Source organism: Sminthopsis crassicaudata, chromosome 3, assembly GCF_048593235.1.
Source record: "Sminthopsis crassicaudata isolate SCR6 chromosome 3, ASM4859323v1, whole genome shotgun sequence".
Taxonomy (NCBI): Eukaryota; Metazoa; Chordata; class Mammalia; order Dasyuromorphia; family Dasyuridae; genus Sminthopsis; species Sminthopsis crassicaudata.
In genome coordinates, this window is record NC_133619.1 from 621,006,927 (window position 1) to 621,025,276 (window position 18,350).

At 51.1% G+C, this 18,350-nt stretch overlaps 1 protein-coding gene and 1 pseudogene across 1 annotated transcript; both read left to right on the top strand.

The window, feature by feature from the left end:
• Positions 1–3,094: 3,094 nt before the first annotated feature.
• On the top strand, positions 3,095–11,161 carry DFFA (DNA fragmentation factor subunit alpha). The gene is made up of 6 exons (XM_074306298.1): positions 3,095–3,392; positions 5,680–5,841; positions 6,666–6,811; positions 8,267–8,456; positions 8,678–8,817; positions 9,928–11,161. Exons 1-6 carry the CDS (start codon positions 3,110–3,112, stop codon positions 10,126–10,128), a joined length of 1,122 nt encoding a protein of 373 aa, XP_074162399.1. The 5' UTR covers positions 3,095–3,109; the 3' UTR covers positions 10,129–11,161.
• Positions 11,162–16,533: 5,372 nt separating this feature from the next.
• Positions 16,534–17,691, top strand: LOC141564168 (voltage-gated monoatomic cation channel TMEM109 pseudogene; annotated as a pseudogene).
• The last annotated feature ends 659 nt before the right edge of the window (positions 17,692–18,350 follow it).

Sequence of the window (18,350 nt, forward strand, 5' to 3'; positions counted from 1 at the left end):
AACCCCTGCCGCAGTCCCCCAACATTTTTCGAGTACCCTAACAGTTTCATTACAGGTGTATTTCAATGTTGCTTCTAGATGAAATCATAAGATAGATATATTAGAACTCTTAAGTGGATTTATATTTATTCAATTAATTTATTATTTTTATATAAATTAATTCAATTTAATTAACAAAATGAAAACCTTGATGGAAAATGTTGAAGAAGTCATCATCAACCAATGTGTTATCATTCACGATACAAGGCACTATTATCAGGATTCCCCCAGATCCCTTCTTGATCCAAAATTCAGCGGCTCAAATGTCTATATTTTTGTTGCATTTTGTATTTAATTTCCATTACTATGTATATAAACCAAAAATTACAGGAAGTCATCCTAGCTAAAGATCTCCAATGTGTTCATATTATACAGAAGATTCTTTGATGATCAATTCACCCAAAGGGGTGAACTTGCCATTTTATAGATGAGGAAACTGAGTCCCCGAGAGGTTAGATGGCATGTCCAGTGTCACCTCGGTGGCAGCAGGGGTTCTGTACAATCCTGCCTCCACTTTGGCCAGGACAGCCTGAGGCTTGGGTGTGCCCTCCACAGTTACACAGAATCCACTGGAATCCCCTTTTCCCTGAAAGGCCTTCAGAGAGTTGAAGTTGGTAATACCCACCTGAGGCCTTCTTTCTACTATTAGAATTGGAAGCTGACAAGGCTGTCCCCCTATGCAATCTTAAGGAAAGATGAAAGCTTGAGAGGGTTCCAAGAAACGCAGTGAGCCATAGATGACTAGAAGCCAGTGGAGAATGGAGCGTCCTGGAGATGGGCAGCTGTCCAGCAGTGGGAGATACTGTGGGCTGAAGGCACCATCCCTCCCTTAAGTGAGCAAACAGTCAGCGTTTCCAGGAAACGGGAGAGGGTTTATGGACAAGTGTCTGGTGTGTTAAAAGAAATAAGTATGTTTGTTTGTAAAACTTTAATGGAAAAAAAAAAGTGAATTAAAAAAAAAAAAAAAAAACAGAAAAAGAGAAGGTGGCAGCCAGAGCCAGTCCCATGCTCCAGGTGTGTTCTGGCCAGTATGGTAAGACTCTCATTTCCTTTGGGCTAAATAGGAGTCCCCAGGGGCTCTGTCCTGGCCCTCCGCTCTTCTGTGATGTTCAGTGGTGTCTGTTCTTCATGGACCACACTGTCTGTGAGCTTTTCTTGGCAAAGCTCAAGCGGCAGTGGCTGGCCATTTCCTTCTCCAGTGGACTAAGGCACACAGGGCATGGAATTGCCCAAGATCTCACATCCTGTGAGTGTCTGGGTCTTCCTCAGGGCTGCTCTCCACCCACCTGCAGCTGCTTCCCTCTCTAAACAGCCCCCCCCCCCCCCCATGCTGATGATTCTCCACTAGCCTGAAACTGTAGGTGGCTCAGGGCTCTAACAGCTTTCCTGTCTCACTCTCCCATCACCAGCTGCTTTCAGATATCTCTAACTGGACTTCGAGGATTCACCTGAAACTCGGCATTCCCCAAACTGAGCCGTCCCCATCACCGTTGTCCCAGGGCCCCTCTCACCCTCCCTCCCCCATATCCGAGCCGTCCCCAAGGCTGGGGATTCTGCTTTGGTCTCATCTCTCCCACAGTCCCCTTCTCTCCTTCACTCTGTCCCCACTTTGACGCAGGCCCTCACGCCTGAACTAAGGCAACAGCTCCTGCCAGGTGCGCCTGCCTCAGCCTTCTCTCCCCAGTCGGAACCATTCTCCATTCACTAAGAAAAGGGTCTGATCCTAACAGTCCCCGGTTCAATAAACCCCAGCTACCGCTTCCAGGAACCAATGCAAAATGCTCTGGCATTCCAAGCCTTTCACTCCTAGGTCCAGTCTCTTCCCAGCTTCTCAGTCTCCCCAACCGGTGTTCTTCCAGCCAATGAGAACGGCCTCCCGGGCTGTTTCACAAACAAGACCCTTCTCCCCTCGGACCACCAGCCTCTCTGGTTTCCTTCAAATTCAAGCTAAAATCCCACCTTCTATGGGAAGCCTTCCGCAGCCCCTGGCGATTCTAGTGCCTTTGTTAGTTATTTCCTATTTGTCCCGTACGTGCCTTTATACACACATTGTCTCCCTCATTGGATTGTAAACCCCTGGAGGGCAGAGACTGTCTTAGCACAAGCCGGGTGCATAGCAGGCACTTAATAAATGTTTATTGAGTGATTGGCCTGTCCGTGCCATCCTTCGCTGGCTTTTTCAGCAGGTGGATGTTGAGACTAATCCATTACAACTCTTTCTAGCCTCATCTCTCATCCTATCTTTTGGGTAATTGACTTTTTGAACTTAAACAAAGGATTTTACATTTATCTGGTTCTGTGACCACCTGACTGTGACCGTCCAGGCTTTTAGCAGTTCCCTCTTCCCTGCTTCAGGGCGTTCAGGAGTTTGCTGGGAAAGCCGGCTCTGCCTCCCTCGGAGCCATCCGTAAAATGCGGGCACAGGACTGGGGCACAAAGACCCCCCCACCTGGCACGGGAGCACGAACTTGAGCTGGAAGGGAATCTAGAAAAAATTCAATTCAACCAACGCCTCGTTTTGTGTCTTTCGCCTCTTTTTGCGTCCTCAGCGCTTAGCAGAGTGCCTGACGTGTAGCGGGAACTAATCAATGATTCTTGAAATGATTTATAAGCGAGGAAACTGGGGAGGCTCAGGGAGACCAAGTGGGGTCCGACGTCACGGAGGCTAAATTGCGCTCGGATTTGGGTCCCTGCTCGCTGCAGCGCCGGGAGTCTCCCTCCTGGCTATTTCAGGGGGTTGATGCCGGGACCTGCATCCTCTAAAACCTCTCTCCAGTCCCGTCCTATCTCTGCAGGCAGCGAGAGTGAAGCAGACCAACTTCTGCAATTAACTCCGGGGGTCACCTTGAAAAGCGTCCGGGCCCCCAGGACGCTGCAAACTTTAAAGAAATGTTTTGTCACTCACGTAGGAGTGCAAACAAAGGCTATAAAAAGCCTCAGCGCCAGGCGGAGAAGTTCCGAGCGCCCAGAGCAAAGTCCAGAGTCACGCAGAGCCCGCGCTCCTGTTCCTTTAAGATGACTCTGGCGGAATCCGCAATCTCACTTGGGCGGAGCGACTACAAGACCCAAGATGCTTTGGGGCCCCCCCTGCGTGCCCCGAGGCAGCCCGGAACTACTAGTCCCGGCATGCTCCGGGCGCGAGCCTACGCGTGTGGGTGGAGCTCGAGGCGAGCTCTCGGCTTCCCGGACCCCGGGTGTTCCCAGCCGTGACTCAGACCGTAGCTTCCTGCGGCCCGCGATGGACTTTTCGGAGGAGACCACGGGTGACCTGAAGCCCTGCCTGCTGCGGCGCAACCGGAGCCGGGACCACCACGGCGCGGCGGCCTCCTCCCTGGAGGAGCTGAAGAGCAAGGGTGCGCGCGGAGCGGGCGAGGAGGGTCCGGGAGGTGCCCACGCGAGGGGGGGGGGCCGGGGCTCGGGAGGGACCATTTCCCAGAAGGGGGCACTGAGTCCCGGAGAGGGGACACGGCCGGGCTCGCACCCTGGTCCCCCCCGGTTATCCCTCTCCCCACTGAATCCCCCGAGAATTTTGGGGCTACCCTTGGGCCCTGGGGGGGAGGATGGAGCGGGTGGGGCAGGGGCGTGAGGAAGGAGACGGCACCAGCTTTGGGCTTGGCTCTGGAGGCCGCCTCCCAGAGCGAACCTGGCTGGGTCCGAAGGACTCAGACGCCGCCTAAGCTTCCTAAAGACTCCGTGTCCTTGGGGGTTGGGCGCCCCAGCGGCCAGTCTGGGACCTGTCTCCTGGCCCTGGGCCGGCACCTGACCGCCGGCCCCAGATTGGAACGGATGATGTCACTGTCACCCTTCCCGTGTGCCCAGGACCGGGCCAGCTCCTGCCGGTCAAGCAGCCCCCTGCTGGCCGCCGGACTGTCTGCTGCAGACCCTTCGTTCCCCCCACCCCCAGGGAGCAGCGCTCAGAAAACCCCACGTTGCAGGCCGGCTCCCTGAGTTCCATTAGCGAGCTTGTGAAAGAGGCTCCTGCTCTGGCAGTCTGGAGTCCCGTCCTTCCTCGGTCCTGTCCCAGGGTCCTGTCCGGCCCTTCCTCGGTCCTGTCCCTGGGTCCCGTCCCATCCTTCCTCAGTCCTGTCCCGGGGTCCCGTCCCGTCCTTCCTCGGTCCTGTCCCAGGGTCCTGTCCTGCCCTTCCTTGGTCCTGTCCCGGGGTCCTGTCCCGCCCTTCTTCAATCAGTCCCGGGGTCCAGGCCCACCCTTCCTCGGTCCTGTCCCCGGATCCCGTCCCGTCCTTCCTCGGTCCTGTCCCTGGGTCCGTCCCGCCCTTCCTCAGTCAGTCCCGGGTCCCCTCCGGCCCTTCCTCCACCTCTCCCGGAGTGGAAGGGCAGACTTGCTGGGGCGCTTCCTGGGGTTTTTAGTGATCCAGGATATCTTATGGGGGCGTTGCCCAGGAAACAACCTCCCGCCTAGTGAGAAAGAAGGTGAAAGTTATCCACAGCATCCTCCCTCTGTTAGGCTTCTTATAAGGGCTTGCAGTCAGAAAGCCGCCTTGGAGGCAGGTTTCCAACACAAAGAATCCGGGCTTCGGGCAGGGGCTCAAATCTGCCCTGTTTTCAGCCTCTACAGCTGTGGTGGGAGCGGCCTGTTCTGTGGGTTATCTCCTGAAGTGACTTGATCAGAGTCTCCCAGCTAGCAGGTGTCTTCAGACGGAATTTGAACTCAGAGCCTTTTGACTCCAGGGCCAGGGTTCTACCACTGCACCACCTAGTTGCCCTGGGATAGTAATCTGTAGACCAGTGGCCTCAAACTTTTTAAACCAGTTCACTGTCCTTCAGACTGTGGGAGGCCAGACTAGAGTAAAAACAAAAGCTCACACTCTGTTTCCGCCCTCAGCCCATTTGCCATAACCCGGCTGCATCTGGCCCAGGACCTTACTGGGAGGTCATGGAGAAACAACGTTTTAGCCGGCACTACTACAAGCTGCAGATTAAGCTCAGTCCTTGTGTTTTGTTTTGTTTTTTTTTTGGGGGGGGCGCTCTCAGGGGACAGACCACACTGAGGCTGAAGGGTCAGATACTTGCTAGCTCTATGACCTTGAACAAGTCACTTTCCCCTGTATCCCAGGGTTACAACCGCTCCAGTGTCTTGCCAAGTCAAATAGGGTTACCAAGAGTCAGATACAACAGAACAATAAAAATCATATGCAAGGTGCTGGGGATCCTGGGACAAAAGTTAAACACTCCTACTGACCCAGAGCTAAAGTTCTTGGTGGAGGGGAGGTATAAAAGGGGGGGAGAGGATGAATATATACATGATAATTTGCATGAGGAAGAAGGAAGAATTAAAAAAGACTTTCCGGAGGAGGAAGTACATGAAAGGAGCCAAGGAGGTGACCTGGGGAGAGTGATGCATTCTGAGACTAAGAACCGTTCTGTACAATGTGCAGAGGTCGGAGACTATTTGTACTGAGTTTGGACAACGATAAATTGATCTGTTTGTCTGGAAATTAAAAGTATTTAAAATGTAGTCACGTGAAATCAGTCTGGCTACTGAGGGGTCTTAAATATCAGACAGAAGTGTTTGTGGTTAAGAGGCATTTATTTGGGAGGCCCCAAGGGACCAGCAGGTCTCCAGAAGCGGCGATGTGATTATAGGTCTATGTGTAAGGCATCTCATGCTTTCTCTCACAGCTTGTGACATCCTGGCCATCGACAAGTCTCTGGAGCCAATCACTCTGGTTCTGGCGGAGGACGGCACTATCGTGGATGATGAAGACTACTTCCTGTGTTTGCCTGACAACACCAAGTTCGTAGCACTCACCTGCAATGAGACGTGGACCTACAGCAATACAGGTGAGGGGCCCCAGCTTGTGAGGCAAGGCCTTCGCTGGGATAGCACAGCCCGAGGGGTCTGGGGGGCCTGGGCCCTTAGGAATGACAGGCAGGTTGTTGCGAGGCTTCGGTGGAAAGCACCTTGCAGACCTTCAAGAACTCTGTGAATGCAGCTGCTGTCACTGTTGCCGTTTTTATCTGTCATCCTTGTTGAGCCGATTCCCCTTCCAGCACTAGATCTAGGGACGTGTCACGTGAGTTCTTTGAGCTTCAGGTTCCTCATTGTAAAATAGGGGGATGGAACAGATAGTCCCCGAGATCCCTTCCAGCTCAGGGTGACTCTAGTGTGGGGGCGGGGTGGGGAAGTATCTGGTAACTAGAAAAGCTTGGCAGTGGGCTAAGCCTAACCTAACCCTCTGGGGAGTCTTCTTCAGAACAGTTAAAAGTAGGTTCGTGTATGCACAAAAAGAGAAAGAATTTGAGCCCCTGCTGGTCTTCCCGTGGATCAGTGAAATGGTTTCCCATGAATCAGTGTTTCCTGGACATCCCGGAGGCTGCAAGCTGGAATGGCTTTCTGAGGCCCCGTGTCCATCCTTTTCCCCAAGGGGTCCTCCAGCCTCTGCGTGGAGCTTGCCCCCAGGCCCTTCCCAGGAAGCCCCTTCTGCTTTTGGACAGCTGAAAGGTTCTCCTCATGTCCAGCCCCAATCTGGCCCTTGCTAGTTTCCAGCTTCCAGCCAGAGGGATTATCATCTACCTCCCGAGGCTCGAGCCAGCTCTTGTCAGGGTGGTCCAGGCCACCCAGTGAGTTCTGACAAGTGCCTGGCCTTTTCTCCTCTGGGGCTCAGACGGGGGCACGGCGTGGCTCTCCCAGGAATCCTTCGAAGTGAAGGACGAGACAGACGGCAGTGAGGGACACAGGTGGCAGAACCTGGCCCGGCAGCTCAAAGGCGATCTCTCCAGCATCATCCTCCTGGCAGAGGAAGATCTCCAGGTGAGGGCCTCTCTGCCTCCAGCCCAGCCCTGTCCCAGGAGGCATCCTACTTTGTCTGTCCCTCAGAGGCACTGCTTCTCAGACCCCTCCCTTTTCTGGAGACATCCCCTCCCCACCCCGCCCAGTTCTTCCTTCCCAGCAGCCCCACCCCCTGGCTTTTCCTAGCCTTACTAGGCTCAGTAAATGCTCACCCTGGCTTTTAAGACTTTGAGATCCTCCTCCTCACTAGTTCAATATCCTTAGAAGGTGGATAGCAAGAGGTTTTCCCTGCTGAGTGCACTGGGCTTACTTCTGAAGGTGGGGCGCAGCTCCTCCCAGGGTCATGCTAAGGAGGGATGATAACAGTGAGGGAGCCTGGAGCCTGCCCCCGGCGTCCCAAGGCCTCTGCCCAAGTCCTGCCCTGAATTAGCAAAGGGGAATCTCCCACGATGAAGTCACAGGTCTGGACAGAGAACTGAGCCGAGCCCATTCTCTCAGAGGGACGTCACCCACTTGTTCCTGCTATGTGTATGTGGGTGTGCCTGAGTTTGGGTCTGTGCTTTCATGCAGAATTTACTTTTGTTCTGGGATTTTTATTTTTTTGGTCTAGAACAAAGTCAGTCTGGGGCCCTCCAGGTGTGGCAGGTCCCTCCCTTAGCCCAGACTGATGTGTCTGAAGCAACTTAACTCCAGGGCTTCCCGACTCAAAGCCCCTCTGCTGGGGCACTAGTTTCTTTCCTTGTTCCAGACTTTTCATATACATATGAGGGAGAAACTCCCAGTGTGGAAACTCCCCCGGTGAGAGCCACAGCTCATTATCTCTAAAAGCAGGAAGGTACTTGGGGCACAGAAATGGCCTGTCTTGCCCCACTCTCACATGGCTGGTTTGTATTAGAGGCACAGTGCCCACCTAAGCCTGGCTACCTCACACCCCCACACTGCTTTTCACTGACATTAGGAGCCTCTCTTTTTCTTCCTTTTTTTCCCCCAAAGGAAAAATGGGCACAGACAAATCCATTGTGTAGCTGGTTTGAGGGCAGCCCAGGGGATGAGGGCTGGACTTGGAACCCAACAGTCTCTTCTCCCTGAGTTCAGATCTGGGCTCCAGTGCTAGCTATGTGATCCTGTTTGCCTCAGTTTCTTCATCTGTAAAGGAGCTGGACTAGGAATGGCCAACCACCCTAGTGTCTCTGCCAAGAAAACCTCAAGTGGGGTCAGGAGCTGGCTTCCTCCACCCCTTCTCGCACCATCTTTTTCCCCAGTCAGACTCAGAAAAGTCAGATCCGTTGTATCACTGACTTCCTCTGCACCTTCTTGCTCCATCTCCTAGCCAGAGTGCTCCCCCTGGCCTCTCATCAGCTCCTGGAAGGGTTCTCAGCCTCGCCGGAGCGGGGGAACATTTGCTTGATGGGATGACACCCTGTTTCTCAGGCCTTATTTGCCTCCTTGTTTCTGCCTCCCATTCTCTCTCTCCAGATGCTCATCGACGTTCCCTGCTCAGACTTGGCTCGGGAGCTCTCCCAGAACCCCACAAAAACCCGGGACCTCCAGAACACACTCCAGCAGGTGCTGGACCACAGAGAGGAAGCGCGCCAGTCCAGGCAGCTGCTGCAGCTCTACCTCCAGGCCCTGGAGAAGGAGGACAGCGTCCTGTCGAAGGAGGCAGGTAAGGCCAGAACTGGGCCTTCCCTTCCCCGATTTCCCCCCAGAGAAACCTTGTGTGGTTGGAGGCCTTCCCTCAGGAGAGAAATGGAAGCTGAAGGCAGAGTCCCCCCCAGCGTCCTGGGCCACTCTGAGGTGGGAGTTCCCTGTGGCTGATGTCCTCCCTCCTGGCCTGGGCCCGCACTTGGGCTAGCTGCCAATCACTGGCTTGGGGCTGCCTTGCAGAGTCTGAGGCTGCTTCGGATGAAGGGATGGACGAAGTGGACTCCGAGATCACAGGCCCTGTCACACTCTCCAGTCCTGTCCTGAAAGTGCTCAAGGAAAAGTTCTCCCCAGAGCTGAGCCTGTCCAGCCAGGATTTAGAGGTGCGTCCCCTTGGGCCCCGGGGCGGGGATCCTTCCCAAATAAGCCTTTTCTTTCACTTATTCAATGTTTTGAGTTGTGTCTTTCCGGGGCTCCATTTGGGGTTCTCTCGGCAAAGATTCTGGACTGGTCGGCCACTTCCTTCTCCAGCTCGTTTGACAGCTGAGAAAACTGAATCACACAGAGTGAATTGACTTGCCCAGGTGAAACAGCCTGGATGGTTTGCACTCTGGATAAGTCTTTCCGATTTCAGGACAGGGCAGCTGCCCCCTAGGGCGTGGAGGTGTTTGTCTTTACTCTCCCTGGCCAGTGCATGCATCTTGGGGCAGTGTTCATCTTCTGAGTCTGTCTCCTGTTGTAAATGAAAGGGAAGGAAGACCAGCAGGGGAGGAATTGTTTCAGCTTTTTCTGCTAGGACAGGAGGGCAGGACTCTGGTCTGGAGCAGCAAAGCAGCAGTGAGGGAGGGCATGGTTCTGTACAACTCAGGTTGGGCCCCCAGGAAATACTGGGCTCTGTGTGGTGTCTGGATGGCCTTAGTTTGAGTCTCATCTCTGAACCTTGCCGGGAAAAGTCACCCTCCCCACTTCAGTTTCCGCACCCACAGATCAAGTGTCCCCAAGTCACTGGTGGGGCTAATTGGAGGCAGGAACACCTGGATACCCTGCGCCCCAAAGGGTCAAAACTGTTGGTCAGTCAGCAAACAAGACAACAGGACAAGTGACTTTCAAGAGTGTGATTGAGATCCTAGAGTTAGAGCCAGGAGGGAGGGTTGGAGGTCACCGAGTCCATTTCCCAGAGATCGAGGCAAGTCATTTGGCCAAAGCAGGACTTGCAAACGTGTCTTCTGACTCCACAGGAGGGCTCGTGCCCCCCCAAACACTCCCCCCAAGGCCTCATAGGATGAGATAGTGTCTGTGGAGTGCATGTCAGCAATGTAAATCCATAAAGATCAGGTCTGCGAAGGACTTAACACAGTGACTGCACACAGGAGGTTCCTGATTCCCTTCCCAGGAAGCAACATTGCTCAGGGACTTTCAGGCAGAAACTTGGCCCAGCTGGGCCAGTGGGAGGGGGCCACACACTGATTTCTCCTCCCCCCATTTTGCTGCAGCTTGTTATCAAGGAGCACCCGGAGGCTCTGGCCCGAGCTTTAAGCTGGGACCTTGAGAAGGCCGAGTTGGTTCAAAGAGCCTGTCAGGAGCAACTCACCCTGCGCCTGCAGCAGGTCCAGAGCCTCAATGCTCTCCACAGCATCTCCACCAGAAAGAACTCTCTGACCGAAGAGCCTGTGAGCCTAAAACGGGCTAAGTGAGCCCCTACCTCCTTCTGGCCACAGCTGCTGGACCTCCAGATCTTCCTCGGGTCAGCAGCAGCAGCTGACTCTGGATGTCTGCCCTGTCTGGCCCCTCCTCCCCTGTCTTAGGGTCACCCAAAGAAGGGAGGAGGAAGGAGCCGGACAGATGGGACACCCAACCTGGAAAACCATCACAGGAACCTGTCGACATCCTGAGCCACTGAAGCTCTGACCACTTTAAAAACCTTGGGCTGCAGAGACAAGACTTGGCTCCCAATCTCTACCTGGACACTCCAGCCTTGTTGGAAGAGAAGCCCAAAAGGGGGATCCGTGACTGGGACATGGCTGCCATCCACCTGGGACCAGAGCAAAAAGCCTGGCGGGGGAGGCGGGGCCAAGCATGGTCTGCTGGGGAGGTTGGCGGGGAAGCTTTTATTGTTCAAACTAACTGGTTTTCACTTTGACTTTTGGGTGTAAAGTCTGCAGATCAGGAACAGCTTGAGGTGGAGGGTGGGTGGATATTTCACTCCTAATAGCTAATTCAGAGCAGAGCTGTGGTTTTGGGGGCGATGGGTTCAAATCTCACCTCCAACGCCTCCTGGAGCTGGACAAGGGCCCTGAGGTCCCGGCCCAGAAGCAGGTGGTCTTGGTTGGGAGAGGCAGGTTTCCCTGCGCCTCCGAACTTAGATCCAGGCCAGCAGCAGGGAGCTCTAAGCCATGGTTTCCTTTGATTCTCATGTTAACCCTGTGAGGCAGGACCCCTGTTAGTGCCGCTTTGTGGACGGGAAAATGAAGGCTCGACTTTCAGAGGTGAGCGGGCAAGGCAGAATTTGGCCTCGTGCATTAACAGATCCCTCCGTGCCCATGTCTGATACACATACATGTGGGCTGCATGGCTGCCACTGTGCTGTGCGTCATACAAATCTGTGTATACGATACAGCGGCCACTGAGCTGTATGTAATGCACATATATGCGCGCTGTGTAACTGCTGCTGTACCGAGCATCCCCAGATGTGTATATATGGGTAATAAATGATTACATATTATGCAACAGTTGGGTTGTGACAGTGACTAGGGCCCCTCCTCTCCAGTTCCAGTAGGGGAGCTCCGGGCTCCAGCCGGTTTCCACTTAATGTGGTATGGGGCTGTCTGGGCCAGAGACAGTTCGCTCAGGTCTCCGGTGCCAGGAAGTTTCCATGGAAGGGACACAGGCTGGGCCATGTGCATCCTTGGAGAGAGAGAACGCTGCTGATAAAGTGCCTCAGACTTTTAATGTTGGAGAAAGCATAAAATCAACAGCACCAGAGGGGGAGGGGATGGGGGAGAAACACACATACACACATGGTTGGGTGGTGGAACACTGTTGGGCCCTCCCTTATAACTGACAGGCAGTGATCCACACTGGCACCCAAGTGTCCTCCCCATTCCTTTCATGGACGATGGATCTGGATTTGCCGTGACCTCGGGGCCAAGCTTAGTGAATTTTTTAAAAATAATTTTTCTTGATGCTTTTTGAGTTTTAATGAACATTCATGGTCACCCCCTCCCCAGATGAGCCTCTCATAACTAAATAAACATTTAACTGATCGATTTTGTACCCAGAATGCTCCCATTTACTGAAAATAGGGAGGTGCTTTTTCCCATAAATCAGGAGCTCCTTGAGGGCAGGCAATGCCTCTTGCCTCTTTCTGTAGCCTGCAGGGTTCTTTTTGCCAGTGCTGGACATTTGTTGGCTTGTGTCCAGCTCTTTGTGACCTCCTAACCTTAGCAACCCAATGCTGTCCACGGGGTTCTCTTGGCAGAGATATTGAACTGGTTGACCGCTTCCTTCTCCAGCTCGTTTTATAGATGAGGAAACTGAGGCAAACAGGATGAAGTGGCTTGTCCAGGGTCACACAGCTAGGAAGTGTCTTGAGGCTGGATTTGAATTCAGGTTTTCCTGCCTCTGGGCCTAGCACTTTATCAACTGAGCCATCTAAATGCCCCTGGTTCATACTAGGCGCATAATATATGTTTAATGCCTGTTTGGGACAACAAAGAGGCACTGGACAAAGCACCAGTCCTGGAGTCAAGGACCTGAGTTCAAGTCCAACTTCATACAAATACAGCCTTATGAGCTGTGTGACCCTGGGCAAGTCACCCTGATTGCCCACACCCCCCAAAAATATTTTTTGATTCTTCTAGGCCAAGAACAGTTGTTATAATTGTTCAGCATTTTCCTTCTGGTATTGTACCTCTGGTATACAACACTTCCTAGGGAATTCAATCAGCAACTTTGTTCTGATCAAAAATCAGAGAACCTTGATCTTTGTTCTAGAGTAAATCCTGAATGTTTTGTGTATTCCTTCTCTCTCCCTCCCCCCGTTTCCTCTGACAGTCTGCTGAAGCCTATGAACCACTTCTTAGAGTAAAGCTTTTCAATAATTTAAGGAAGTGCTGAATTTCACTATAAATAACAAATAACCCTTTATTCTCCGTGCATCGGTTGGTACATGTATTCCCATGTTTCCATCCATTCTTCATTTTGGTTGTTTCATATATCAGAGAAACGTCCCATTTTTCTTCATGGGCTGCAATTTGTTTATACTACTTTTCTTCAATCGATGGGCACCCCCTTTGTTTCTATCTTTTGGTAATCACCAAAAATGCTATTAGAAATAGAAAGTCCATTTTTGGTACACACGAGGACTCTTTCTTTTGTTGACCTCCTTAGGCTAGCTGTCGTGTAGAACGGTCAGAGAATATGAACAGGAGGTAACTTTCCTGGTTTTGCCCCTTTAGGCCCTTGGTTTTTTAGGTCATCTCTGTCCTTTTTCTTTCCTGACATTTGTAGAACTGATTCCATTTCACTTTCATTCCTGGCCTGGGGCCCAGGTCTAACTGGAGAAAACCTGATGTCCACAGAATGAATCTGCTTTAAAGAGAACATCAGGGTTGTTTTCTTTTTTGCCGATAATCTTTGGGAACAAAGTCCCATCGGCTTACCTGGCAGCACAGGATGGCTCTTTTTTTTTTTTTTTTTTTTTTTTTTTTAAAGCTCACGGTTGCAAAGATCCTTAAGTCTTTGGCCCTGAGTCTGGAGCCAGGGAGACTCGTCTTTATGAGTTCAAATGTGGTCTCAAACACTAGCTGTGTGACTCTCGGGAAGTCACTTTGCCCTGTGTGCCTCAGTTCCCCCATCTATGAAATGAGCTGGAGAAGGAAATGGCCAACCACTCCAGTATCTCTGCCAAGAGGACCACAAATGAGATCAGGAAGAGTTGGACATGTTGGAAATGACCAAACAACAACTTAGGCTTTGCTGTCATTCCACTGGCTTCAGAGAATCAATTGGCTCCTTTCTGAAACTGGCCCAGAGGACCCTTGGTCTAGGGAAGAGGTTTTTAACTCTTCTTAAGGTCATGGACTTCCCCTTTTGGTGGGCTGATGAAACCTATGAACTCAGAATAACATTTTCAAATAATTGGAGGAAATGCTAAATTTCAGTGAGAGATTGTTTTAAAAAAAAAATTTTTTTATCCAAGTTCACAAACACCTTGAAATTTATCTCTTATTAAGAATCTCTAACCTAAAGGTGCTTCATTTTTTTTAGTACCTATGCAACAAAAGTTTTATTGGTTTGCTTTTTTTTGGAGGGGGGAACCGATATACACTTTTGCCCACCCTTAAAAGGGAAAGACAAGTTAACACATTTTTTTTTATTAAAGCTTTTATTTTCAAAGCATGCATAGATAATTTTTAACATTCACCTTTGCAAAACCTTGTATTCCAAATTTTTTCCCTCCACCTCCTCCCCTAGGCAGCAAGTAATCCAATGTATTAAACATGTGCAGTTTTACACATCTTTCCACAATTATCATACTGCACAAGAAAAATCAGATCAAAAAGAGGAAATGAGAAAAAACAAAATGCAAACAACAATAAAAAAGGTGAAATACTATGCTGTGATCTACACTCAGCCCTCTCTTTGGGTACAATGCCTCTCTTCATCACAAAACCATTGGAACTGACCTGAATTACCTCGATGTTCAATACAGATCTCTTAAGCACCTACTATGTGCCAGGCACTATAATAAATTCTGGGGATACCAAGGCAAAAACAGTTCCTGCCCTCAAGAACTTCACAGCCTAATGAGAGATAATAATGATAATAACCATCCAACTAGTGACCACATCTCGTGGCAAATGCAACAGTTTGCACCTGGTTCTCTCTCCTGCCCTGGGAAGAGGAAATCATGTTTATTTATCTGTCTCACTGGACCAAAACTGACCACTGCAATTAGCCTGAATCTGGCAGCTCTTGGTGTGATTTTCATTTGTGTTCTTTGTAGTCAGTCCATGTTTTGTTTTTCTTCTCTCTGTATCAGTTCATGCATGCCTTCCTACATGTCTCTGTTGAAAACAATTGTCATTGTTTCCTGATGCTGACAAAAATATTCAATTATATTCATATCTACCACAGTTTAGCTATTTCCCAACCCATGAGAACGCAATACATTTCCCTTTTATTTTATTTTTGCTACTATAAAAATATTTTTTTATGAATGCTTTGGTCTGTGTAACACTCTCTCTTGGTCTCTGATATCTTTATACCTAGTAGTGAGCATCCATCAACAAACTTATCTCTAATTGGAATCCAGTGACATCATAACCTCAACATATCTTTCCCCTTAAACTCTCTCCTCTCCCTCTTTCCCTATTACTTTAGAGAGTGATCTTCCCAGTCTCTCAGGCTCCCAACCTGGGAATCATCCTGTTTTCCTCTCATCCCCCAAATACAAGCTATTGCCAAAGTTTATCTATTTCACCTCTGTAGCCTCTCTTTTCTATTTCCTTTGGTAATATCTCTTATCCATTTCATCTCTGCAGCCTCATCTATTTCACTTTGTAGTGTTTCTTGTCTATTTCACCTCTGCAGCCTCTCTTGTCTCTTTCACTTGATTATATCTCTTGTCCATTTCACCTCTGCAGCCTCTCTTATCTATTTCACTTTGTAGCATTTTCTTGCCTTTTTTACTTCTGGAGCTTTTTGTCTATTTCACCTCTGCAACCTCTTGTCTATTTCACTTCTACAGCCTCTTGTCTATCTCATCTCTGCAGCCTCTCTTGTCTGTTTCACCCTTGCAGCTTTTCTCCATCCCTTCCCTTTCTGTCCTGACACAGCCACCACCCTCATAAAAACCATCATTTCATTCCTGAATTATTAAAATATGCTGATGCTATGTAGGTCTGCCGGCCTCAAGTGTCTCTCCATGCTAATCCATCCTCCTTCAATCTCCACAGTGATTTTCCTAAAGAGCAAGTCTGATCATGTCATCCCACCCCTACTCAATGAATTCAGTGGCTTTTATTACCTCCTCTTGGCATTCAAAGCCCTTCATAACCTGGGCCCCTTCTACCTTCCCAGTCTCTTATATTTACTTCCCACCATATACTCTTTGATCCAATGACACTGGTCTGACTGTTCCATAAACAGTCTCTCCCCTCCATCTCTGACTCCCCCATGCCTGGAATGTTTTCCCTCCTACACTTTGACCATGGACTTCCCTGGCTTTAATTCCCAACTAAAATACCATCTTCTTTATTTGTTTTTGTTTTTCCCCTGAGGCAATTGGGGGTAAGTCACACAGCTAGGAAGTGTTAAATGTCTGAGGGGAGATTTGAACTCAGGACCTCCTGAATTCAGGGCTGGTGCTCTATCCACTGCACCACCTAGCTGCCCCAATCCCATCTTCTTTAGAAAGCCCTCCTCAAACTGCCAATTCTTGTACTTTCCCTCTGCTAATTATTTTCCAATTATTCTGAGTAAAAATTGGAGATATATATATATATACACACATTTTTTTTCTTGTCTCCTTCATTAAACTCTGATCTCCTTGACCCCAGGGACTGTCTTTTGCCTCTTTTTATGTGACCCCAGCACTTAGCACACTGCCTGGGACATAGCATTTTATAGTAGTTTATTGATTGATTATGACTTGTAGTCTTAGAGAGAGTCCAGGATTCTCGAGATTAAGTGACTTGCCCAGGATGTCCGAGGTAGGACTTGAATCCAGGCTTTCCTGCTGCTAAGTTTGGCTCTAACCAATGAACCAAGGTGCCTCCTGGTATAAATAGACAGCTAGGGGGCGCAGTGGATAGAGCACCAGCCCTGGAGTCAGGAAGACCTGAGTTCAAATGTGACCTCAGACATTTAACACTTCCTACTAGTGTCACCCTAGGCAGGTCACTTAACCCCAATTGCCTCAGAAAATAAATAAGCAGGAAAACTATTTTGGGGGCAGCTCGGTAGTGCACTGGATGGAGCACCAGCCCTGAATTCAGGAGGCCCTGAGTTCAAATCTGCCCTCAGACACTTAACACTGCCTGGCTGTGTGACCCTGGACAAGTCACTTAACCCCAATTGCCTCAGGGGAAAAAAAAGCATTCTATCCATTCCGAACACCCCTAGCCTCCCGCATCGCGCAAGCGCAGATCGTCACCGAGCTCCGAAGTTGCGGGCTGGGCGCGGTTACGGCGGATTCCCACGTGAGGGCCGGCCTGGCCCGCGCCCCGGAGCGGCGATGAGCTCAGGCAGCAGCTTCGCGATGGGGCGAGTTCCGCCCGAGGCCCTCCTGGTGGCCTCCGTGGCCCTCCTGCTCGCCCTGCACGCCGCAAGCTCCCAGATGGACTTCCAGTTCAGAAAACAGCAGAAGGACCCGCTGGCCGACTTCCTGTACCAAGCAGTGGCCACCATTCGGGAGGCCGCGGAGGTGCTGCTCGGGCCCGAGGTCCTGCACGTCTTGGCCGAGATCTTGCCCACCGCCTCTTCGGTCATCTCGGAGCTTTCCTTCACGCTCTCGCGGGTCTCGGCGCAGCTGCTGGACGCCGTGGGGCTGGAGGGGGAGCGGCTCACGCGGAGCTTGAAGCTCAGCCCTGACGAAGTCCAGACCCTCCTCCTCTGGGGAGTCGCGGCCCTCGCGGCCTACTGGATGCTGGCCCTGCTGGGCCGGAGCCTGAAGCTGCTCCTCTTCCTCGTGGCCTTTGTGATGGTGGTCAGGTCCCTGCTGGAGCTCTTCGGGGAAGATGAAGAAGAGCCCTGGGAGACCATGTGATGGCCCGAGGGGCTGGGCTTTGTCAGGAAGAGCGGGACCAGGCGGACCCTAGCTGACTGTGGAAACCTCGGGGTCACGCAGCGTCCCCTTGCGGGCAGAGGGAGCTGAGGTGGCCGCACTTCTGTCCTGCTCCCGCACTCCGTGGCCTAGGCCTCCAGCCACCCGGGAACTCTCCAAGGTTCTTCGGTCAGGCAGCAGGTGTTGTGGGGGGGCGATCCCCGTGACTCTCCCTCAGTGACATCTAGAACAGCAGGTTCTCATTCAGAAATCAGCCCCTCCGACTCTGACTACGGAGATTTTCCGTCATAAAAACTAGATCCACTAAATGTAAACACTAAAAGTGTGAGGCGCCTACTGTGTGCCAAATACTGGGGGAAGCTCTGTAAACATTAAAAAAAAAAAAAAAAAAAGCACCTACACCAAGGAGGTGGGTGTTTGTATCCCCAGGGCCTACTGAATACAGAGATATAGTAAGTCCTTAAAAATACTCATTTGAAGCGATTGATTGTACGGGGTGAAGTGGGAGGGGGTAGAATATAAAATGCCCAAGGCCGGGAAACTACTAACTGGGGTAGGGAAAGGAGGAGGCAGAGCTTGGAAGCCAGGGATTCTTTCCACGGCCTGGAAGGAGGCGAAGCGGGAGAGCATCGGATGTCCGGCCGGACAGAGGGACAAACAGCTCCCGAGGGACGTCTGTCAGAATACGTGGAGATCCCTGTTTCCGGAGCAAGGCCCCAAAAGTAACTGCGCCCTAAATTGGGCGAAGCAGTAATCTACCCCTCTGGAACGGTTTCAGCCTTTTAGAAAACATCTTGCTTGAACCAGCCCCAGGGGTTCCCTAAGAAGTTTAGTTGTTCTTATTTCCCAGGGCCATCCACAACATATTCACAGTCACCGATATTAGTATATGTTCCTAGGCAGAGCCCTGGCCCTGCCCCTGACGGGGTGCACACCCCCAAGCCTTGAGACAGTGACCATTCCCAAAGGACCCAAGACCATCAGTATTGTCTTAAAACTCCAACCAGAAGACCTGTCTCAAGACTCCAGAAGGATTATGTTGTGGGCTCACCCCTGTCTGTATCTTAAGCAGTCCCAGCATCCTTCCTAGAAGGGGCTTCTGCCTGCAGGTGTCGTTTTTCTCCCCTC